Genomic DNA, 20,827 nt, shown 5'->3' with positions numbered 1-20,827 from the left:
AGGGCTTCAAGGCCACCTCAGCTGTGAAATAAATGGGTTTAGACTCAAGTTCACCTGTGCAGTATGTGTCTTAGTGTGCCATCCCCAACCAGGACAGCCTCTCCCCGGGCCCTGATATAGCAGACAATGGAGTAGGCAGTGTTAGTGCCAGGCCCACCTGCCCACGGAAGCTGATGGGAGCCTCATCTGAGACCTGGCGAGGGCAGATGGTCTGCACACATGTCTGGGTAGTGAGAGAAGAGGGCCACACTTCGGCCCCACCTATGTGGGACTTGGGCCTGTGTCATCCTTGCTCTGGCATAAGGAGGTAGGGAATTAGGGCTGGAGAGGGAACTCAGGTTTACCTCCAGGTGCCTCGGCTTGCTCTGGCAGGAGGGTGTGTGTTGCAGACCCTATAGAACAGATGAAGGACTGGAAGCTCCCAGTGGGAGGTGACCTGGGAAAGTGGCTCATCTACGCATGCCCACCAGTCCACACCCAGAGGGTAAATAATTAAAGGGTATCTCACAGGAGCCTGCTTGCGTCACAGGGCACCGTCCCCACAGGGTCTGGTTACGCCCCAGATCACATTGACATCCCCCCCCAGCTGGTGAATAATTAAGCAGCCACCTCCTTCCAGACAGGACTCCATCTGCAGGCCCCACTCAACAGCTTCCTCGCTGCCCACCGCCTGTGGAACAGCTCTGGGCACCTGTAGAGACTAGACCCCACTGTTCTAAGCCCTGCTAGAACTCCCTGCCTCCTCAGTGCCAGCACCACCTTCCATGGCCCCCGAAATGGACCAATTCTACAGGTCCACCATGGCCATCTACAAGGTGAGCTCATGGGCCGTGGGCAGCATATAGAGGCCAGACAGGCTCCAGGACAGAGGAAGAGCCTGGGCTGGGCTAAATTGTAGGTGTAGGAGCGGGGAAAGGGCTTGGGAATTATATGCAGGACTCTTCCCCCATGCACACCTTGCACACCCTCACCTGTGAGGTAGGAAACAGCCAGCCTGTTGGATAGATGAGAAACTGAGCCCACAGTTAAAGAGCTCATTCAAGGTCAGCAAGAGAGAAGAGGTCCTGCTGGGATTGCGGTCAAACCTAATTCTAAGTGTTGGGGTTGCCCCAGGGCCCAGTGTGTTCTCCAGCTGGTGATAGCCCAGGGTGGTAACCCAACCATGTTGTAGACCCCCCCAAGGGGTCTTTTTGAAAAAGGGAAGATTGGGGTGACATCAGCAGTCCCAGGAATCTATTCTGGTGAGACCTGGGCACAGGATGGGCTGAGCTGTGCTCAGTGGGGTAGCAGCAGAGAGATGATTGCGTTCAGCCTGTGAGACCAAGTAGGGTTTGTCATGTCAGGAGGGAGCAGGACTCTCTGGGCCAGATGTGTGACAGAGGCTGTCTGCAAGGGACTCATGGCTTGGGACTGGCTCCCCCTAGATGCCTCTGTGGCATTTGTAGGAAGAAGCCAGGATTCTAGTGACCTCAGAGGTCAAGGTGACCTTCACAGGCTAGGTGCTTCTGTCCAACTGTCCTTCTTTTCACCACCATGGCCTGTGTCCCCTGCCCTCGGGTCCAGAGCATCACGGAACAGTTTAACCCTGCACTAGAGAATCTGGTGTACCTGGGCAACAACTACCTCCGGGCCTTCCATGGTGAGTGTCTTCTACCCAGGGACCAGCCCCTGCCATCACTGGGGCTGCAGCTTAGTGCTCCTTACTAGCTTCTGGGCTCACCCTCAGCCCTGGGTCGCACACCCACCCTTGGAATATGCACTCCTAGAGACTTTGCACACTGCCCTGCCCACTCCTCGAACACACAGGTGCCGGCAGCCCTCCCATAGGTCACACATGGAAGGTCTTCCCCAGCAGCAAACAAGGCAGCTGCCTCTTTATTCCGGAAGATCAAGCTTCACTCATCACCCAAGGACACTTTTACCCACTCCATCACATCTAAGTGTCCCCTTTACACAATCAGGGTAGCACAGATTGAGCACCGGGCCTAAATGTTCACCTTTCAGCTCTGTCCGAGGCAGCTGAGGTGTACTTCAGCGCCATCCAGAAGATTGGGGAGCAGGCTCTGCAGAGCTCCACATCACAGATTCTGGGTGAGGTTCTTTCCTCTTGACCCCACCCTTCACCCCCAGCCTCTGCCTACTGTCCCAGACCAGGGCCCTTTGCCTGTGGGTTTTTGTTTGTTTTTGTTTTTTGAGACAGGGTTTCTCTGTGTAGTCCTGGCTGTCCTGGAACTAGCTCTGTAGACCAGGCTGGCCTTGAATTTAGAGATCCGCCTGCCTCTGCCTCATGGGTACTGGGATTAAAGGCATGCACCTTGCTTACCTGTGTTCCTATTGTCTCCTTGGCTCTAGGGCCTATGTGACCCACGCTCTGGGGTTCATTAGGGCTTCCTTCCACACACGAGCCTTTCTAGAAGCTCCCACCTCAACATAGGCACATGGCCAGTGCTGAGAGCCCCATCTCTCATGCTACCACTCCCTGCAGACCAGAGTTACCAAGTCCTGAGCCAAAGCCATATGTGAAATCCTTGCACTTTGGACATGAATCCAGCCAGCAATGTCCTGGCTGGCTTCTGGAACAAGGAAGGCAGACAGAGAAGGCTCTCCACACTAATGGCAGCCCCTCTTGCCTCCAGGTGAGATCTTGGTTCAGATGTCAGATACTCAGCGACACTTGAACTCAGACCTGGAGGTGGTGGTGAGTATCAGGCCCCAGGGCCATAATCACCAAGCAGATAGGCTGCTGTTCAAGCATGAGGGCCCAAAGGCTGAGCAGATAGTCTCAGGTGGTCAAGTGCTTGCCTCAGGTCAGATCCTCAGCACCGATGTGAAAGTCCAAGAATGGTATGATCCCAGCACCGGGAAACGAAGACAGGAGCATCCTGCGGCTTGCTGGCCAGACAGTCTTGTGAGTCGGTGAGCTGTGAGTGAGTGAGTGAGTGAGAGACCCTGCCTGAAAAAAAAAGTAAGGTGGCAAGTCCTGGAGGAAGCCACTAGCTGTCACTCTCTAGCTTTCACGTATATGTACACACACATGCACATCTACCCCCCCCCCATGGACATACACAAACCTGTACATGCATACACCAGAGAGAGAGAGAAAGAGAGAGAGAGAGAGAGAGAGAGAGAGAGAGAGCCCATTCTCGCACCCACATCATCTAGGAACGACCTCTTAGGCTCCACTGACCCTTGACAACATGAAGACAAGTTAGCCTGGTCATGCCTCAGCAAGCCCAGCTGCCACTGCCTTTTCTGACCCATTTTATCAAGGAGCTGAGTCTCAGGGTCTGGGCATCACTGCTCACAATTCTAGAATGAGAGGAGCTGAGGAGAGAAAGGTCTACTGTACCAGGCCCAGGACATAACCCCTCTCCACCCCACCTCCTCCCTCCATCTCTCTAGTTGCAGGCATGGAGATCTGAATATACCACTCCATTGCCACCAGGAGTAAATACAGGCACCTCGGCAAAGGCCTCAAGCCTGCACATCCAGCAGTTCTGTCCACTCCAGGGTCCTAGCCCTGCTACCCTGAGCAGCTAGCCCTCTGCAAATGTTGTCATGGGCTGCTATCTTGTTGGCCTCATGGCCCAGAACTGCCAGCCCTTCCTCCTGCAGTCTGGCACAGGCGTTTGTATCCCCAGCAGGTGCTTCTGTTTGCTCCTAGCACATGAAAGTGAGAGCAGGAAGTTAGTTCAGGCTCGGAGCCTGGCTCCACTACTTACCAGATCCAGTGCCAGTGCCCTTGGACTCTGTACCACACTTCACCTACCTAAAAAAAAAATGGAGACAATTCTAGGGTTCTCTAGGGGGATAGAACTTGGCTTTGTGTGTTCTTATGGTTCACCTGGGCTGGGCAGGGCAAGTGTCACCCAGGCCCACTCTGTAAGGAGAGCTGCCTCTCCAGGCGCCAACTTCTTGGCTGTGACAACTGGGCAGGGCCCCCAGCCAGAACCACACCAAGCAGAGTTGCACAACAGGCTATTCCTTTGGCCCTCTGTTTCACACGGATCCTGGGCCCTGTTGGGGATGGCTGGGTTACACACAGAAATCTCACCCTCCCTCAGAGGGGCAAGACCGAACAGGTGACCAGGGACCATATGTATCCCACAGTGAATTCAAAGTTACAAGGCAGGGAATGTTTGGGGGCTTATAAGGAAGTCATGCGGAGGGAGGGATGTTGGGGAAGGCCTGGGGAGCTGTGGAAGCCCCCCCAGGGATGGACACAGGCTACAAGAACCAGCAGAAGATGAGACAGTAGCAGGGTCATGGTTGGCCATTACTCTCGGATGCTCTTTGAGTAAAGAAATGACAGGCTCTGGTTTAAATTTCTTAAAAATCTTTTTAAATGGGAAAATTAAAAATAAAGTACAGCAAATCTCACCATGATAAGATGGCCCAGCCCAGTGTCAGTGTTAGCTCCCAGGTCTAGAACTCGGTCTGCCCACAGACCCCGGCCATGGGAGGTTCCTCTTGTGTGCCACCAAAGTCACAGCCTCCCCTCCCTACCCTCACTGCAATGAACAGCTAAGCTGGCACTTCTTCGTAGGCTGTCCCCTGATTCGATCCCAAGGCCTAGAATGTGAGGTTTTTTCTTTTTAAAGCCAGGGTCCCTGTATATAGTCCTGGTTGTCCTTGAACTCGCAAAGCTCCTCCTGCCTCTGCCCCCAGAATACCAGGATTAAAGGCGTGTGCCACTTCACCCAGCCTTTGATGAGATTTTTTTTTTTTCAGGCCTTTTTAAAAAACAGACTGACTCCCCTTTGTTTTACCCTTTCATCTCTTTGGCTGTTGAACTGGAGCTCCTTGGTCTGGCCTCCTAACTCCTAGGAGTCCCTGCCATGTTCCTGGCTGAGTCTGGTGGGTTCTTCTAGCCTTGGATCTTTTACCCCAGGCTTGATCTGGGTCGTAAAGTTGGGGAGTACCCTACTCTATAGAGCCACTTGCAGTCAGGCTCCCCAGCACTGCCAGTTGCCTGGGAGAACATAGCTACCTAAATATGTCTGTCTTAGCTAGGGTTTCTATTGCTGTGAAGAGACACCATAACCATAGCAACTCTTATAAAGGAAAACATTTAATTGGGGTTTCAGTTTCAGAGGTTTAGTCCATTATCTTCATGGCAGTGTACAGGCAGGCACGGTGCTGGAGACGAAGCTGAGAGCTCTACATCTTGATCCACAGGCAACAGGAAGTGAACTGTGTCCCCACACTGGGTATAGCATGAGCTTGAGACCTCCACAGTGACACACTTCCTCCAATAAGGCCGTACCTACTCCAACAAGGCCATACCTACTAATAATGCCACTTCCTATGGGCCAGACAATCCAACATTTGAGTCCACGGGGCCATTCCTAGTCAAACCACCACAATGTCTATAGAGATAGGCTTCCTGTCTGTGGCTACCCACCATGTGCTTTACGCTGCAAAAGGCAGAATACCTCACTGTCCTCCCCTCCCCTCAGCTCTCAAGACAACGAGTACTGTCCCTCCCCCATCTTCCTCCAATTATTATTAATGTACATGATTGAGTGCGATAGTCCTAGATGTTGGAGTTACAGGCACTTGAGAACTGCTCAGTGTGGTTGCTGGGAACTGAACTCCAGTCCTCTGCAAGAGCAGTATGTGCTCTTAAAGCCAGAGCCATCTCTCCAGTTTTAATTTGATTTTTGAAAAGATTTATTTTTTAGTTATTTGTATTTAGTTATATTTATTTTAGTTATATGTATGCCACATGTATTCAGGTACTTTTGGAGGTCAGAAAACAGTATCATATCCCTTGGAGCTAGAGTTAGAGGGAGTTGTGAGCCACCCCATGTGGGTGCTGGGAATGAAAGTCTCCAAACTCCAAACAAAAGCAGTGTTCCACTGGCTTCTCTATAACACCCTGTCTCCTTCGTCCCCCATCAAGGGCCCCTCTCTGTGGGCTTGTGGAGAATGAAGCAGTAGGGTATCCTCTGCTGCATCCCACACCCCACACAGCAGCCTTGGGACAGCTATTGCAGACTGCACATAGGCCATCCTGCAGAACACTTGAAATGGGCTGTATCCAGTCCCCTGCACCCTGACAGCAGATGTACTGTCATCAGAGCGTGTCACACCTGCCACAGCTTTCTCTGAGTCCATCTTCCTGCTGTGGCCTGTGACTCCGTCATTTGGGCTGTCCTTCAGCAGCTCCCACCAGAAGGGGACGCTGGGACACTGTTCCCTGAGCTCTTGCTGCTGGGTGGCATTTCTTGTCACAGTAGAAAGACTGTTTTGTCTCCCCCATGCTTTTTTGCTCCTACCCCGCTCCCATTTCTTTCCCTTCTCCCTCTCCCTTTCTGTGGAGTATCTTGAGTGCTTTTCTTTTGGCCCAGCACCCTGAGCTCTAACTGTCCAGGCCTTCATTTGTGCTTTTCCACCTAGATGCGTGTGCTCCCCTATTTCCTGTACTCAATTAAAAATTTTTTTTCTAGAATACATTTTTGAGAGTGCTCAGTCTGGGTTATTTTCAGTTGATTGATGTACTTCTTTCCGTGTGTGTGTGTGTGTGTGTGTGTGTGTGTGTGTGTGTGTGTGTGTACATGTGCATGTACATGCAAACGCCCATGTATCCTCATATGTGGATGAACTAAAGGTCAACACGGTCAACATGAGTAACGTGTATCTCGCTTCACCTTAGTTTCTGAAGTGTAGTCTTTCACTGAACTTGGAGGACAACAATTTCAGCTTCACTGGGTGAGAGAGCACCAGGGATCCACCTGCCTCCACCCCTCAGTACTAGGGTTACAGAAACATCCTACCATGCCCAACTTTTTATGTGAGTGCTAGGTATCTGAGCTCAGATCCTCATATTTAAGCAACAGGCACATTACCATTGAACCATCTCCCCAGACCTGAAATGTATTTCTTCAAAAACAATTTGTATTTTATTTTATGAATCTTGAGTGTTTTGCCTGCATGTGTGCAGTGCTCATGGAGGCCACAAGAGGGCATCCTCTGGACCTGGAGTTATAGGCAGGAGCCTCCATATGGATCTTAGAATGAAATAGTCAGTGCTCTTATCTACTGAGCCATCTCTCCACTCCCTTCTTCAACTTCCTCCTCCTATCTCCTCTGATGTCTCTTGTTTTCTGTGATATGCCCATGAGCACAAAAGGCCACAAAAGGCCAGAGCATGATGTCAGTGTCTTCTTCCATCTATTGTCACCTTATCACCTAGAGACAGGGTCTCTCACTGAATTAGACTCTAAGTTTTGGCCAGGCTGGCTGGACAGTACACTCATGGAACCTACCCCTGTCTACCCCCCCCCCAGTTCTGGAGTTACAGACACACACAGGGATTTGAACTCAAGCCCTCATGTTTAGGAAACAAGTGCTAAGTGCTAAACCACCTCTCCAGCCCCATGCTTATTAAACATATAATTTCAAGTTTATTTAATTATTTATTTGGTTTTTTTAATGAAAATTGGTTTTTTGCCTGCATGTATGCTTATGTGAGGGTCTTGGGTCCCCTGAAACTGGAGTTACAGATAATTTCTGGAGCTTTTGACTTCTGAGCTCCCACAATGATGGGCAAGCATCTCTGCTTCTCAGCTACCTTGCCAGCACCAGTGCAGTCAATCATCTTCTGTTTTGTCCTCTTTTGGTTATGGTATGCTCCTTACTGTAGCTTTGTTTCCTACGCCCTGGATGGCTGTGACATCGATGAGCCCGCTGGACATCTGTGTGTGGTCTCCTGAGAGCATTCATTTAGTGTTTTGCCATTTTTTATAGGGCTGTACTTACTGTTGACCTTTTTTTTTTTGAGACAGGGTCTCCCTATGTAACTCAAACTCACAGACCTCTGCCTGCCTCTTTCTCCAAGTACTAAGATTACAGAAAAAATGCCCAGCTTATAGGAGTTCTTTCTTTTTCATTTTCTCTTTGTTTCTTTTTGTTTCTTTGAGACAGGTTTTCTCTGTATTTCTTTGGAGCCTGTCCTGGAACTCGCTCTGTAGAGCAGGCTGGCCTCAAACTCATGGAGATTCACCTGCCTCTGCCTCCCGAGTGCATTCACCACCAAACCTGGTGGCAGACACTTTCTTAAGAACCATGGGGCTGGGCCATAGTGGCACACGCCTTTAATTCCAGCACTCAGGAGGCAGAGGCAGACAGATCTCCATGAGTTCAAGGCCAGCCTGGTCTACAAAGAGAGTTCCAGGAAGGCTCCAAAGCTACAGAGAAACTCTGTCTAAAGAAAGAAAGAGAAAAAGAAAGAAAGAACAACCATGGAGTTGGGATGGCTCAGAGGTTAAGAGCACTAGCTGCTCTTCCAGAGGTTCTGAGTTCAATTCCCAGCAACCACATGATGGCTCACAATCACCTATAATGAGATCTGGCGCTCTCTTCTGGCCTGCAGGCATACATGCAGAACACTGCATACATTAGGGAGAACCTTAAGAATGCTCCAGCATACTCTCTGCACACGGGTGCATTCCTTTGTGGGTACCTTAGCCCTGTGGAAAGGGACCAGGCAGCAGGAAGCTTCCCACGGGTGAAAAACGGGTACAGAGAACTGCAGTAAATTCTTACCTATGGCTGGGAGAGCAAAGGAATGTGTGTGCATTATAGAAACAGAGGGCGTGGATTCCGCCTAAGGAGGTAGGAAGGGTTCTAAGCAGAGGGAAGGAAAGCAGCTTTTGAGGATGGATCAGAAACTACAGGCAGAGAGAACAGAATGAACACACAGAGCCCAGACTGACTAAAAAATGAAACCCAGGAGCCTTCAACACATTTACTGACAGATTCCAAGCCAGCAACCACCTGGTCAACTCTGCAGTCTTCCTTCCAGCCACACGACCTTATCATCCCAATTTCTCTGGTGTGTTAGGGATGCAGTAGGCAGAATGGTAATAAAAAGGGCATCCTGGCCATGTCCTGCCTGTGTTTCACTCAGGTGCAGACTTTCCATGGAGACCTGCTTCAGCACATGGAGAAGAACACCAAGCTGGACATGCAGTTCATCAAAGTAAGTCTGTCCTGTCCCTCTGCCCCAGCCCCTCCCAGGCAGGACACACACACACACACACACACACACACACACAGCCCTGCAGTAGAGGGCCAGATAGCCCCAAGCATCCACCCCAGGTTGTACACAGTCCCATCCCGGCCCCTTGATTCCTTGCCCACTACTCTGAGCCCTGGCCTCTTTAATGCGGGATCTCCCATGCTGTCTATCCTACCCCAGGACAGCTGCCAGCACTATGAGATTGAGTATCGTCACCGAGCAGTCAACCTAGAGAAGTGCATGTCTGAGCTATGGCGCATGGAACGCAAGAGGGACAAGAATGCAAGGGAGATGAAGGTATGAAGGCTGAGTGGCTGGGGACAGGTCTCTGGGGAAACCCTAGAACCCTATGAGCTCTTCTAGGCAAAATGATCCTAGCTTCGGGGAGCACAGCAGGGGAGAGTCGCCAAAGCCCACCCTCAGCACCTCTCCCTCTTGAATGGATAACAAAAAAACGGGTCGACCCACAGCCTGCCAGAAAAGAGACATCCAGTCCCTGCCAAGGGCACTCCCAGCTGCCGTCCCTGCTATCCCTTGGGAGCCAAGCCCAAGGTTTAATCTCTGGGTCCTTTGCTGACCTTTTAATGAGCTGCTTTCTCCCCAGAATCTCCCTTCCAATAGAGCATCACTCACCCTCTCATTCCTGTTTCCATAAACCATTCTCCCTATGACTGTCTCTGCACTCCCCTGTGCAGGATGCCAGAGAGAGAGGGACCCAGGCTGAAGGTGCAAACCGCGCCTTCAGGGGAGGCCTGGAGAAGGGGCATCTGAGCCAGAACAGGGCTCAGTCCCATAGCCAGACCTTCTCCTTCTGCCCCTAGGAGAGCGTGAACCGGCTGCACGCACAAATGCATGCCTTCGTGTCTGAGAGCAAGCGCGCAGCCGAGCTGGAAGAGAAGCGTCGCTACCGCTTCCTGGCTGAGAAGCACCTGCTGCTCTCCAACACCTTCCTGCAGTTCTTGGGCCGGGTGAGTGGGGTGAGTGGGGCTGGGGAGAGTAAGCCACGCCCTCCGGAGTCAGCTGTTGTGAGTTGGGCTTCCGAAAGCAAGCCACGCCCTCCTAAGTCCGCTGTGTGCAAGAGCAGGGACGCTCCTTCCCTTTCTCTTCCTTTTCTTTCTTCAGCTGAATAGAAATTAATCTCACAACACTGTTTCTGTATTAATTTGCAGGTATTATTAATTCATGATTTGTACATACACACATTTATTCATTCATATGCAAGTGATTTACTTAATGGATTAGAGGACAACTCTGTATAGTTGGTTCTCTGTTTTAAACTTTACTTGGCTCCCAGGACTCAGCTCAGGTTATCAATCAGGCTTTTGCAGAAATCTCTTTTGCAAAGTGCTATCCCTCAACCCCTTTCCTTTCTTTCTTCCCCTCTTTTTCCTCCCTTCTGTCCTTCCTCCTCCTCTCTTTCTTCTGGAGACAGGGTCTCCTATAGCCCACATTGGCTTCTAACTCATCGTGTAGCTGAGGATGGCCTTTAATCTCTGACACTCCTACCTACAACAAGCACATCCCACCACACACCGTGAATGTGGTGCTAGAGACTGAGCCCAGGCAGGGCTGTTTTTATACAAGGGAGCAACCTCCGTCCACAGCCTGTGTCTTCTAAATGGAAATTCCTCCATCCCCATTCAAGCTGATGCCTGCTATACCTAGGGTGGCCTGGTAACTGGAATGGTGAAGAGAATAAGGGGGAGGAGTTGTAGACTTTTTTTTCCCAAGGGGGGAATCTTCTTCCAGCTGGAGGGAGTTAATTGTCTAAATAGTGGAAGGTGGGCATGTCCCAGGTGGGATAGGGTCTGGTAGTCTTTGGCGGTGAAGAATTTAGTGACCCTCTGGGCAGTGAAAGTCTTTGCTGGAGAAACTTGCAGACAGCTGAAAGTTATCAGGAGCATAATGATTGGGCCGGCCAACAGCCACCCAGTAGTCAGGCATGCTCTCAGAGAGTACTCTGTCTGCCCTTTCCCTGTGTCTGACTCTTTCTAATTGCTTATCATGTTCTCAATAGGCCAGGTTGGTTCCCATGAAAACAGGTTTCTTCCCCCAGGAATGCCCCACTGGTGACAGACTAGTTCTCTGCGGGTTTTGGAGGACCACAGAAGCTGATTTGCTTTGTTGTACCAAGGTCTGGTCTTCCTTAATCTGACTGATCAGTTGGCTGTGTTATAACTGTTGAAGCTCTGTCATTGATAACTCTCTAGGGTCACCCCCAGGAGTACTGAAGTAGCCTGGGCTTCTCTTTCTCCTACTGCTATGATCAAGATATTGATAAACATCCCATCTTGGGAGAGCATCTAAGCCTAGTGTGAGGAAGACTGTGGCACATGTTCTTCCAGGGTAGCAACTGTTACCTACTATCCTGACATAAAAAGCAAGGACCATTTGATGCCCTTGTCTTGGGAACCAACTGGGTACAATTTGATTCTGGTCCTGTACAGTCAGCCTTGCCGATTATCTGAACCAGGGTTCCAGCTAAGCAGGGTTCATCTATTGACTGGTTGGTTTGTGTTAAGCTGGGTATGCCTGCCCGGTATGTGTCATTTGGCTGGCTTTCAAACAAATCCAGGAATTTTTCCTTGGCTCTGGACAGTGAGGCATGGCTGGAATTTCCCAGCTGGAGCATTTTTATAAGAGGGGCATTGGGATTAAAGAAGGGTGACTCCTGACCCCAGCAGTGAGTTGGTGAGCTGTGGTGCCCAGGGTCTAAGTTGTTTGTGGACAGGAACAGAAGTGGTTTTGGCTCCTAGGAACAACTGCAAAGTTTGGAGGGGCCATTTGCCCTGTAGATGCATAATCTCATTCTGAAATTGTATGGAGTCTTTTATGGTTAACTCCCAAATTATGTCCCCCCAAGAAAGGAATTGACACCTTGACCCTGTGTGGGTACCCCTGCCCATGCCTTTGAACTAGAAATATCGAACCAAGAAAGACTTTTTTTTTTTTTTTTCAGAGAATAACCCAGTTTGTGATGTCCATTTCTGCTGGTATGAAGGGCATGGGGATTACTGGTGGGGCCATCCTTCCTGCCACCTTTTGTAGGTAGGGGGACACTGTTGCCCTAGATCAGGTGTGGGAAGGGAAGGGTGGTTGGGGGAAGGGTCTACTGGGGATGGTGGTTTAGGTTCAAGGATGGGTGTATGGAAGGGGAGGTGTAGAGGATGAGAATGAGGGCTGGGCCCCAGGGAGATTGTTACTGCCTGGGGAGCAAGTTGTAGGAAGGAGCCTTATCCCACTGCCTAGGGCATCCTCCAGGTTTAGGGAGAAGATGGAACTGGACCAAAGTATTAGGAGGGGACATCCCCACTAAGACTCAGGGGATTTACAGAGTTAAATATGGCTGGTTCCCAGAACCTCCGAGTGTCTGTGGTTTGGAGGAATAAGAAGCCCCTGGGGTCTGGTCAGAGCGCCACTGAGTTACTTTGTCCTGCAGAATTTGGATGTGTGGATGGCAGTGATCAGTCTGGAGATCAGGGAGTTTGGGAGTAGGGACAGATGAAGAGGATAGGAAAGATTCATAGGACAGCAGAGGACAGAGTCAGAACTGAGATTGCATCAACAAGACTTGCACTACTCACGGAGGCAGAGGCCACAAAGACCAGGTCTCACATCAGACTAGTGATTGTTTAGCCTATATAGTGAGCATAGAGGGTGTCTGTGCTCCCAAAGGGATGACCCTGAGGGAATGGGGAAGGAGGGCTTTCTGCCTGGAAGATCTTAAAAGGGTCCTGGGTTTCAGCACCAGATGTAAGAATGAGGCAGAGAAGCAATTGAACTGAGGCTGCTTTGTTGGAATAGTGAGGAGTCCAAACCTTCCCACAGGGGCTAGGGATGTGTGTATACATGGCTAGTTTTTGTGGCTTGCCAGGGAGCAAGGTTTGCTTTTGATACCCGTGCATGTTATTTGTGCGGAGAAGCAGCTGGACCCAACACACCGTATTACAACAAAGACACAGAAGGCCTGGAGCAAGATGTGAAGAAACACAGGGGCCTGGGCACTGGAGGGTGTCCCTACTTCTTTACTAGTCAGGCCTTTTCTCCTGCTTCAGCCAGCTCCTCTGTGTGATACAGAAGTGGGTGGAGTGGATAAGCCCGAGGACACACTGCACTGACTTGTACTTTCACCCACAGCTCATGAGACACTCATGTCTGGGCCCCTTGACAATAGCCTGGGAACTGCTTTTTTAATCTTCTCTAATCAGAAAGTAGATGGTCCTCTCATAAGAATGAGTTTTATAAGTGAGACTGGCATGTCTTCCATTGTCAGAGTTATTTTTCTTCACCGGAATACATCACAATCTTTTCTTTCCTTTTGCTTATTAATTTTAGACATTTCCATTTTTTCTATGTGTTGTTCATGCCCGTGCATGTGTGTAGGGCCTAAGGCCGACTTCTGCTGTCTTCCTCTGTTGGTCTCCAATTTGCTTCCTGGGCCAGGGTCTCTTGCTGAATCCAGAACTCGCTGGAGCTGTTTTGGCTAGGCTAGCTGGCCAGCTTGAGAGGGGACCTATGACCTCCAAATTTTGAGGGTCTCTGAAAACTCAAACTCCCACCCTCCGAGCTTTACCCCCTGAGCCAGCTGCCCAGCTCTCATCTTGTTTTCTGGCAATGCTAGGGGTGGGCCACAGGACCTGCTGCATGCTCGGTGAGTGCCTACCCTGGAGCCGTGTGCCAGCCTACTACAACATGAGATTTCTCATGTTCTAGGAAAACCTTGGTGGTGACCCATGGCTATATAATAGCCCAGGCTAGCTTGGAACTTGCTATGCAGCCCAGGATAGCATCAAACTTGCAACCATCCTCCTGCTTCTGTCTCCTAAGTGCTGGGATTATAGGGGAGCACCACCATGGTAGGCCACCCCCACACCTGACTTAAACTTCTGATCCTCCTACCTCCAGCTCCTTAGTGACCCCACAGCCCTGGTGACTTTTTCTTTCTTCTTAGTATTTATTTGTGCATACATGTGCCACGGTAAATGTGTGGTTTGTGGGTCCTTGCCTTCCATCTTGTCCAGACAGGGTCTCTTGTTAGTGCTGTCCTCTGAGCCATCTCTCCTCTTATCATCCAAGAATCCCCTTTCTGCCCCACCCGTATGTTTTAGATTCTCAAATGGTGTCTTCTTTGGCTTTGGAACCCAGCTCCACTTGGTCTCAAGGTGTGGGTTAGTGGGCACTGGGCAGGGCTGAGAGAAGTTAAGTGCTTGGTGTTTCAGGCTTAGCCAGGGGCTCTCAAATGGGCAAAGGTTCCTCTAACCAGACAGGCAGGACCAGGGTACCAGGAGTTCCCTGACCCTGAAGCATGTCTCTGAGTTCCTATGCTAATTACTGGCTGCAAGGAACAGCTGCTCCTACAATGTAAGGGTTGTGATCACTGCTGCAGGAAACAGTTCTGAGGGTGCCTGCAGCTGCTCCAGCTTCCTTGAAAGGTATCCATGGGAGGTGCCTCTGCTGCCTGGTGGCTGTGAGACCATCACTGAGCAATCTGACCTTCTTCTGTAAGACTGAGATAGTAACAGGGCCACCAGGAGATGCAAAGTCTTGCTGAATCTGGATATGATGGTCTCATCTAGCTAGCCAGTTTGACCAGGGGATCCACACAGGCTAGACACTTTGCTCAAGCTTCCCAGTTCACCTTTTTTTTCCTCCTTGGTTTTTTGAGACAGGGTTTCTCTGTGGCTTTGGAGGCTGTCCTGGAACTAGCTCTCATAGACCAGGCTGGTCTCAAACTCACAGAGATCTGCCTGCCTCTGCCTCCCGAGCACTGGGACTGGGATTAAAGGCGTGCACCACCAACACCCAGCTCAGTTCGCCTTATTTTATATGATATGATAAAGCATCCAGTTTGGTCAGATTAGGACCATGGTGAAGGACCATGGTCGCCTATTGATTTCAGAGCCTGGCTGACCCATGGTTTCCTTGGTAAGGAATGGTCCAGGGAAAGGTGGGCAGACCTGCACCCCCACCCCCACCCTGCTGCCTCTGCTAGGAGCCGATGTGTGTGCCTTTGCCCAGGAAAGGCAGGCTCCCAGATAAGGGGTGGTATCTTAAGCAATCTCCAAGATATGACACACTGTAAGCCACACTTGACCCAGTATCTCCTGCCAGGCCCGGGGGATGCTACAGAACCGCGTGCTGCTGTGGAAGGAGCAGACGGAGGCCAGCCGCAGCCCATCGCGTGCCCACTCCCCGGGGCTGCTGGGCCCAGCACTGGGGCCGCCCTACCCCTCGGGCCGCCTGACGCCCACCCGGCTGGACATGGTGAGGCCCTGGCCGCCCCTGCCACCCTTCGCACCCCCGCCGCCCTTCGCTGGGCCCTGGGCACCGCCGCCCCCTGCACCCCCGCTCTACTCTGCGCCCCTCATGCCCTGGCGTCGAGGGGTCGCCTCTGCGCCCCCGTGGTGGCCCCACCGCGTCCCCAACCCTTACGCAGACGCCTGGGACTGGGGCTGGGGGCGGAGCTAGAGAGGCTCCGCCCCTCCCGCCCCACCCCCTGCCCTCTCCCCTCGCAGCCCCCGAGGTCCCTGGGAGAGTATGGCTGCCCCCGCTCCGGCTCCTATGGCCCAGAGCCCACCGAGGCGAGGTCAGCGTCCCAGTTGGAGCCAGATCACCGATCACTGCCCCGCACACCGTCGGCCTGTGGGTACCTCACGCACAGAGGTGCAGGGGGTGGGCCATGAAGGGGCTGAGGACTGGGTTGCAGCTTGAGGGATGGAGGATAGACTGCTGGAAGAACTTTCATTCATCCCCATAGCCTCGCTCTACACCAGCAGAACCCAGCGCTCGCGGTCCAATTCCTTCGGTGAGCGCCTAGGCGGCGGGGGTGCCAGGAGAGTCCGCGCCCTGGTCTCCCATTCAGAGGGTGCCAATCACACGCTGCTGCGCTTCTCGGCTGGAGATGTCGTTGAGGTGCTGGTGCCCGAAGCTCAGAACGGCTGGCTCTATGGCAAGCTGGAGGGCTCGTCCGCGTGAGTGTGGAGCCCCAGGGTCTACGCTCCACCAAGGTTTCCAGGCCTCCCTGTCCCCTTCTCCAATCCTCACCCCATCTCCGTCTCCTTGGTTGTCCTTGGGGCTGAGAAGAATCAAGTAAGAGCCTTGGAGAAAGGGACAGATGGGATGGGGCAGCGAGTAGAGGGACTCGGCAAAACCCCACTGACTCCATGCCTTCTGTGCATCCCTCTGCGCCCTCCTGTGCTGGAGCTGAGATCGCTGCACAGCTCACAGCCCCGAAGAACTCAAACTGGGCTGGCTGTTCTGCACCTTAGAGTGGAGGAGGGAGAGCTAGTCACCCCTGAGTCTCCACACAAATGGGACTGGTGGCCCTCTAGGGAGTGTAAGGGGCTCTGGTCTCTGCAAGAAGGGACAGGGTGTGGTTCAGTCTGTGACTCTCCCAGGGCTACCAGGAAGATGTAGATAGCAGTCAATGCGTGAACCCAGAAGGGCCAAGAGGTGACAGCTGGTAGCACCCCCACAGAAGACTGGGTGGTGGTGGTGAATGATGGACAGGTAGTAGATGGGGTTGTGTGGGGTCCAGGTAGACGTATGTAGGAGTAGAAGACAGATAAGGGAACCCCGGTTGTGGGGACAGAGTAGGATGTGGGTGTGAGCACCTGTATGTGTTGAGGGAGGATTGATTGGACTGATGGGTGACCAGTGGCTACAGAGGTGGAGGCCCATGGGCGGCTGCCCAGGTGAGTTATGGGTGGGTGAGCCGGGGTGAGGGCTGCGGGAGGTAATGTGACGTGTAGTTAGTGTTGGAAGCTGATGGATCAGTGTGCTCTGTGGACCAGGAGCAAAGGGCATTGACAGCCTGAACTGTAGGTATGCAGCTGCAGCCATGCAGACACATCACACCACAGATGGCTGGCAGAGCCCTGACACAGAGCCTGCTAGGTACAACTGTCCTCCTGTCTGCAGGGTGGAGGTCAGGGAAAGCGTCTCCTCACTGGGCATGGATTGTTATGTCAGTCACTTTTGGGGAACAATCTCCCAGCATCTTTTGCCCAACCCCCCTGTGAGCTTTCTGAAGGATTAAGGGGTACCTAACCTAGTGGCTGGGATGCTCATAACTGTGCCACTTACTAGCCTAGGCCAACTCCAAACTGGTGCTGAACACTGTGAAATGGAGACATGGCCAGAGGGCCTGAGGCTGAGGGCCATCACTACATGTCCCTGAACAGCCTCAGCCCCTGATGGGACATGAGGTTAAGTGACACAGGCTCTATTAAGCATTAACTACCAGGAAAGCCATGTTGGTGGAGTGAGGCAGGTCACTGTCTGTACTGTCTTACTAGGCCACACTCAAGGGGCCATTGATGTCCGCCCTACAGGAGTGGCTGGTTCCCTGAGGCCTATGTGAAACCTTTGGAGGAGATGCCAATGAACCCCATGAATCCTGTGACTCCCATGAATTCCATGGCCCCCATGAGCCCAATGAATGAACTGCCTTCCAGGTACCTTAGTTGGGGGTTGGGGCCCCGAGGGTGCTGCTGTCCCTCCCTCTAGGAAGCATCCATGGAATAATCTGTCCTCTTCAGCCTCTTGAGAACCGTGGCCCAGTTTCCCACCTCCTAGTGAAGGCTGCTGTGCAGTTTTCTCTGCCTCCTGTAAGGGCTCCTTCACAGTTATCCCCCAGCCTCAAGCCCAGAAGGTGGGAGGGGCCACCAGAACTTCCTGCTTCCTCTGACTCAGGTCCTACCCGCTCCGGGGCAGCCAGAGCCTTGATGACCTCTTGGACAGGCCAGGCAACCCTGCAGCCTCATCAGACTACTGGGATAGCCAGTCTCACTCCCGGAACCCCAGCCGTGCCCCCAGCCCAGCACCCACACCCTTGCCCAGCAGCAGGCAGAGCAGTGTGGACAGCATGGGGACAGCCACCGATGTCAAGGTCAGCCCCACCTGTCCCCAGCCTGGCCAGACCTATGGGGTAGCCCAGCAGGGGAGACCTTGGCCATTCTTTGTGGAATGGGAGTTGGTGGTGGAGGAGAAGGAGTGGGCTGGGGTCATGGGGTCACTAGCCTTACCTTGCAGGGACAGTCAGCCCCAGGCCATGGCACTGTGCAAAGTCTGGAGCTTTCTCTGAAACCAGACTTTGGGCTGCACTGTGTCTTCAAATCTGGCCCTTCAGGGCCTCTACCTCCCAGTCCTGTGCTCTCCTGGGGTGAGTGGTGGGACCCCATCTTCCCTTCGCCCCTGAACCTGCCCTCCCTTCATACAGAAACTTATGTCCTGGGAACACCAACCCCCAGAGCTCTTTCCACGGTGAGTCCCAGTGGGCAGGAAGCCAGATGGGAGCAGGTGACTCAAAACAGGCAGGGGGGGGGGGGAAGAAGCAGATGCTTGGCCAGCTGCCTGGCCATTCTCCCTAGACACACAGCCAGGGAGGGATCTGCTCCCCTTACCCTACTATCCCCCACAGGGGAACAAATCCCTTTGCCACTGTGAAGCTGCGTCCTACTGTCACCAACGACCGCTCAGCACCCCTCATCCGCTGAGGCGATGTCCTGCACCAGGGCCTGAAGTGGCCCAGCACACTTGCCCAGGGTTCTTCCAGCCGACTGCAGCAGCAGTGGACCCACGATGCCAGGCACTCATACCCGGGGGACCATCCTTACCCCTCTGCCCAAAGTCCAGGAGCTCCCTGAGGGCTGGGCCTGCAACTCAGAGCAGCTTGTTGCTCTCAGGGACCCGGAGCCTCTCCAGGATCCAGCCTGTTGCCTCCTGGCTTCTTCCCACCTGTGCCCCAAAGGCAAATGCCTTCTCTTCCACCCCTGTCCCAGATGCAACCCTATTTAACTTTTGTAAATGATAAAAAATAAAGAAAGTGAATCCAGCATGGGACTGACTCAGGCCCCCCTGAATATGGGTCTCAGCCAGAAGGACTAAGCAGTCTAAGGGACCTCAGACAGTGGAGCCAGGATGTATTCCTGGTACACAAAAGTACTTTGTGAACACATCCCCCATGGAGGGATAACTGCCTTAACCTAGAGACAGGAGAGAAGGCCTAGTCCCTACTTCACATGACCTGTCAGATCTACATGACCCCACCTGGATGGGGCCCTACATGTGGAATTGGGGTGGGGGGATGGGAGGGGAGGGTGGTCAGGGTGTGAGGGGGCAGAAAGGGTAAGAGGGAGGGAGGGGGAACTGGGATCGGCATGTAAAATGAAAAATAATAATAAAAAATAAAGTGGGCACAGTGGCAGTGAAGCTGTCTGATTTGGGGATAGGGTAAGGCCTTGGAGGTGGGGATCCTCTAGGGTGAACGGAGTCTCAGGTCTGTCTCCCCTCCAGCCCCTCAGGACTCTGTTTTTTTTGGTTTTAAGTCTTGAGGGCTGCACTAAAGGCTCTCACCTTCACCTCCCCCCCAACACACACACACATCTACTAATGGCCTTCGCAAAGAATGGTGCCAGTTCCCTTTAGCTGGGACACAGCCCCCTTTGTTCCAGCCACCCCACCCCCACCCCACTCCCCTACCCCCACCCCTCACCCCCCCCCCTCACACACAGCCAAGCTCAGGGCTGGATTAGCCTTATCCAAGGGAAGCTAGGAGCCCCTCCTGGAATGTGGCCTGGGGCTGGAGTGGGAGCAATAGCACACAGAAGTGACTTGACAGGCTGGGTCTCTCCAGGGTGCCACTGCGCTCCCCCAGGCCCAGAGCACCACACACACAAGGCAGGGCCTGTGCTCCTATCCGAAGTACCCAGGTGGTGAGGGGAGGGTCTCTTTGCCCTTTGTCCCGTCAGCCCCGAAGGTTCAGGGTCACTTTTGCTCAACTCCCTTACTGGTGAAAGCCTCTTAGTGGGGTGGGATGAGGGGCGCTAAGCTGCAGGCCTGGGGAAGGGGTTGAGTCAGCAGGGGTGCAGCCACAGTTGCCAAGGCTGCTGGGATCTATATCTGCCAGACTCAGGGAGCTGGAGGCAGCCCCTCAGGACATGTGAGCCTGGACCCTAAATCCAGAGTCAAGTCCAGGTGAGTTGTATGGGGAGGGCTGCCAGGGGCCAGTTTCCTGTCCCTGTGTTCATAGACGTGGGGGTGTGTGGGGGGGGAGGCATGGAAAGTCAGAGCCTGGAACTGGGGGAGGACAGAGTCCTGGGTGTCCCTGGGGAGAGGTCCTGGACAGAGAGCACAGGGCCTTTATGGCTTCCCTGGTCCCTCACTCCTCACCTGTGGTGGGTACAGTAGGACTTTGGAAACCCTGCCTATGGATGGAGAGCCTAGATTATGAACTGCTGGGGCTCAGGTCTCTTTTCCAGAGCTCCTCCTCTTCCCCAAGGTTTCCAGCTGGTGGGAAAACTGAGGCTCAGCTGGGAGAGGAGACTTGTCCAAGTTACAGGCAAACTCCTTCCAGAACTGGCACAAGCTGGACCAGAGGCTGCTGAGACGAGGCCAGTATTTCCTGCTGTTTTAATCATTCCCTGTCACTGAGAAAAGTTAGGAACAAGTAGAGGGCCACCACAGCTGCCATCCACCCCACTGGGTGATTTGCTCATTTGTCCACAAACCTATATGTACTCATAGCAGATACTGACAGTTCTCCTACACACACACACACACACACACACACACACACACACACACACACACACCGCTCGGGGCCCACAGTGGCTGCTGGTCTCTGGCACTCAACGCACCCCTCTTCCCCTGTCATTACTAGGTCTCAGGAGGAAAGCAGTCCTAGAGAGGAATCCTTGAAGTCAAGTCTCCATTCACCCTTTGCAGGAAGGTGGGAAGACCTGGGGCCTTCCTCCCTTGCTGGATCTATAAACCTGAAAGGGCTCAGTGGACAGCCTGGGG

General features: G+C 52.8%; 2 protein-coding genes across 2 annotated transcripts in view; one reads left to right on the top strand and one right to left on the bottom strand.

Moving 5' to 3' along the window:
* Micall1 (MICAL like 1) overlaps window positions 1-20,827 on the bottom strand; it is a 210,913-nt gene that overhangs the window by 54,073 nt on the left and 136,013 nt on the right. The gene's annotated exons all lie outside the window — the stretch shown is intronic.
* Baiap2l2 (BAR/IMD domain containing adaptor protein 2 like 2) lies at window positions 616-18,562 on the top strand. The gene is made up of 14 exons (XM_051189366.1): window positions 616-815; window positions 1,564-1,639; window positions 2,005-2,096; window positions 2,642-2,698; window positions 8,915-8,986; window positions 9,206-9,322; window positions 9,847-9,993; window positions 15,137-15,289; window positions 15,541-15,667; window positions 15,783-15,996; window positions 17,359-17,481; window positions 17,720-17,915; window positions 18,246-18,289; window positions 18,447-18,562. Exons 1-14 carry the CDS (start codon window positions 765-767, stop codon window positions 18,520-18,522), a joined length of 1,545 nt encoding a protein of 514 aa, XP_051045323.1. The 5' UTR covers window positions 616-764; the 3' UTR covers window positions 18,523-18,562.

The sequence above is a fragment of the Phodopus roborovskii genome, unplaced genomic scaffold, assembly GCF_943737965.1.
Source record: "Phodopus roborovskii unplaced genomic scaffold, PHOROB, whole genome shotgun sequence".
NCBI classification, from domain to species: Eukaryota; Metazoa; Chordata; class Mammalia; order Rodentia; family Cricetidae; genus Phodopus; species Phodopus roborovskii.
The sequence above is the reverse complement of the archived record's forward strand: the minus strand, read 5'-3'. Positions and strand labels throughout refer to the sequence as shown.

Coding starts and splice junctions, on each gene's coding strand:
- Baiap2l2 (XM_051189366.1), top strand. CDS start 765: ATGGCCCCCGAAATGGACCAATTCTACAGGTCCACCATGGCCATCTAC. Junction 9,994..15,136: donor TCCTGCAGTTCTTGGGCCGG/GTGAGTGGGGTG, acceptor ATCTCCTGCCAG/GCCCGGGGGATGCTACAGAA. Junction 17,916..18,245: donor GGACAGCCACCGATGTCAAG/GTCAGCCCCACC, acceptor CCCTTCATACAG/AAACTTATGTCCTGGGAACA.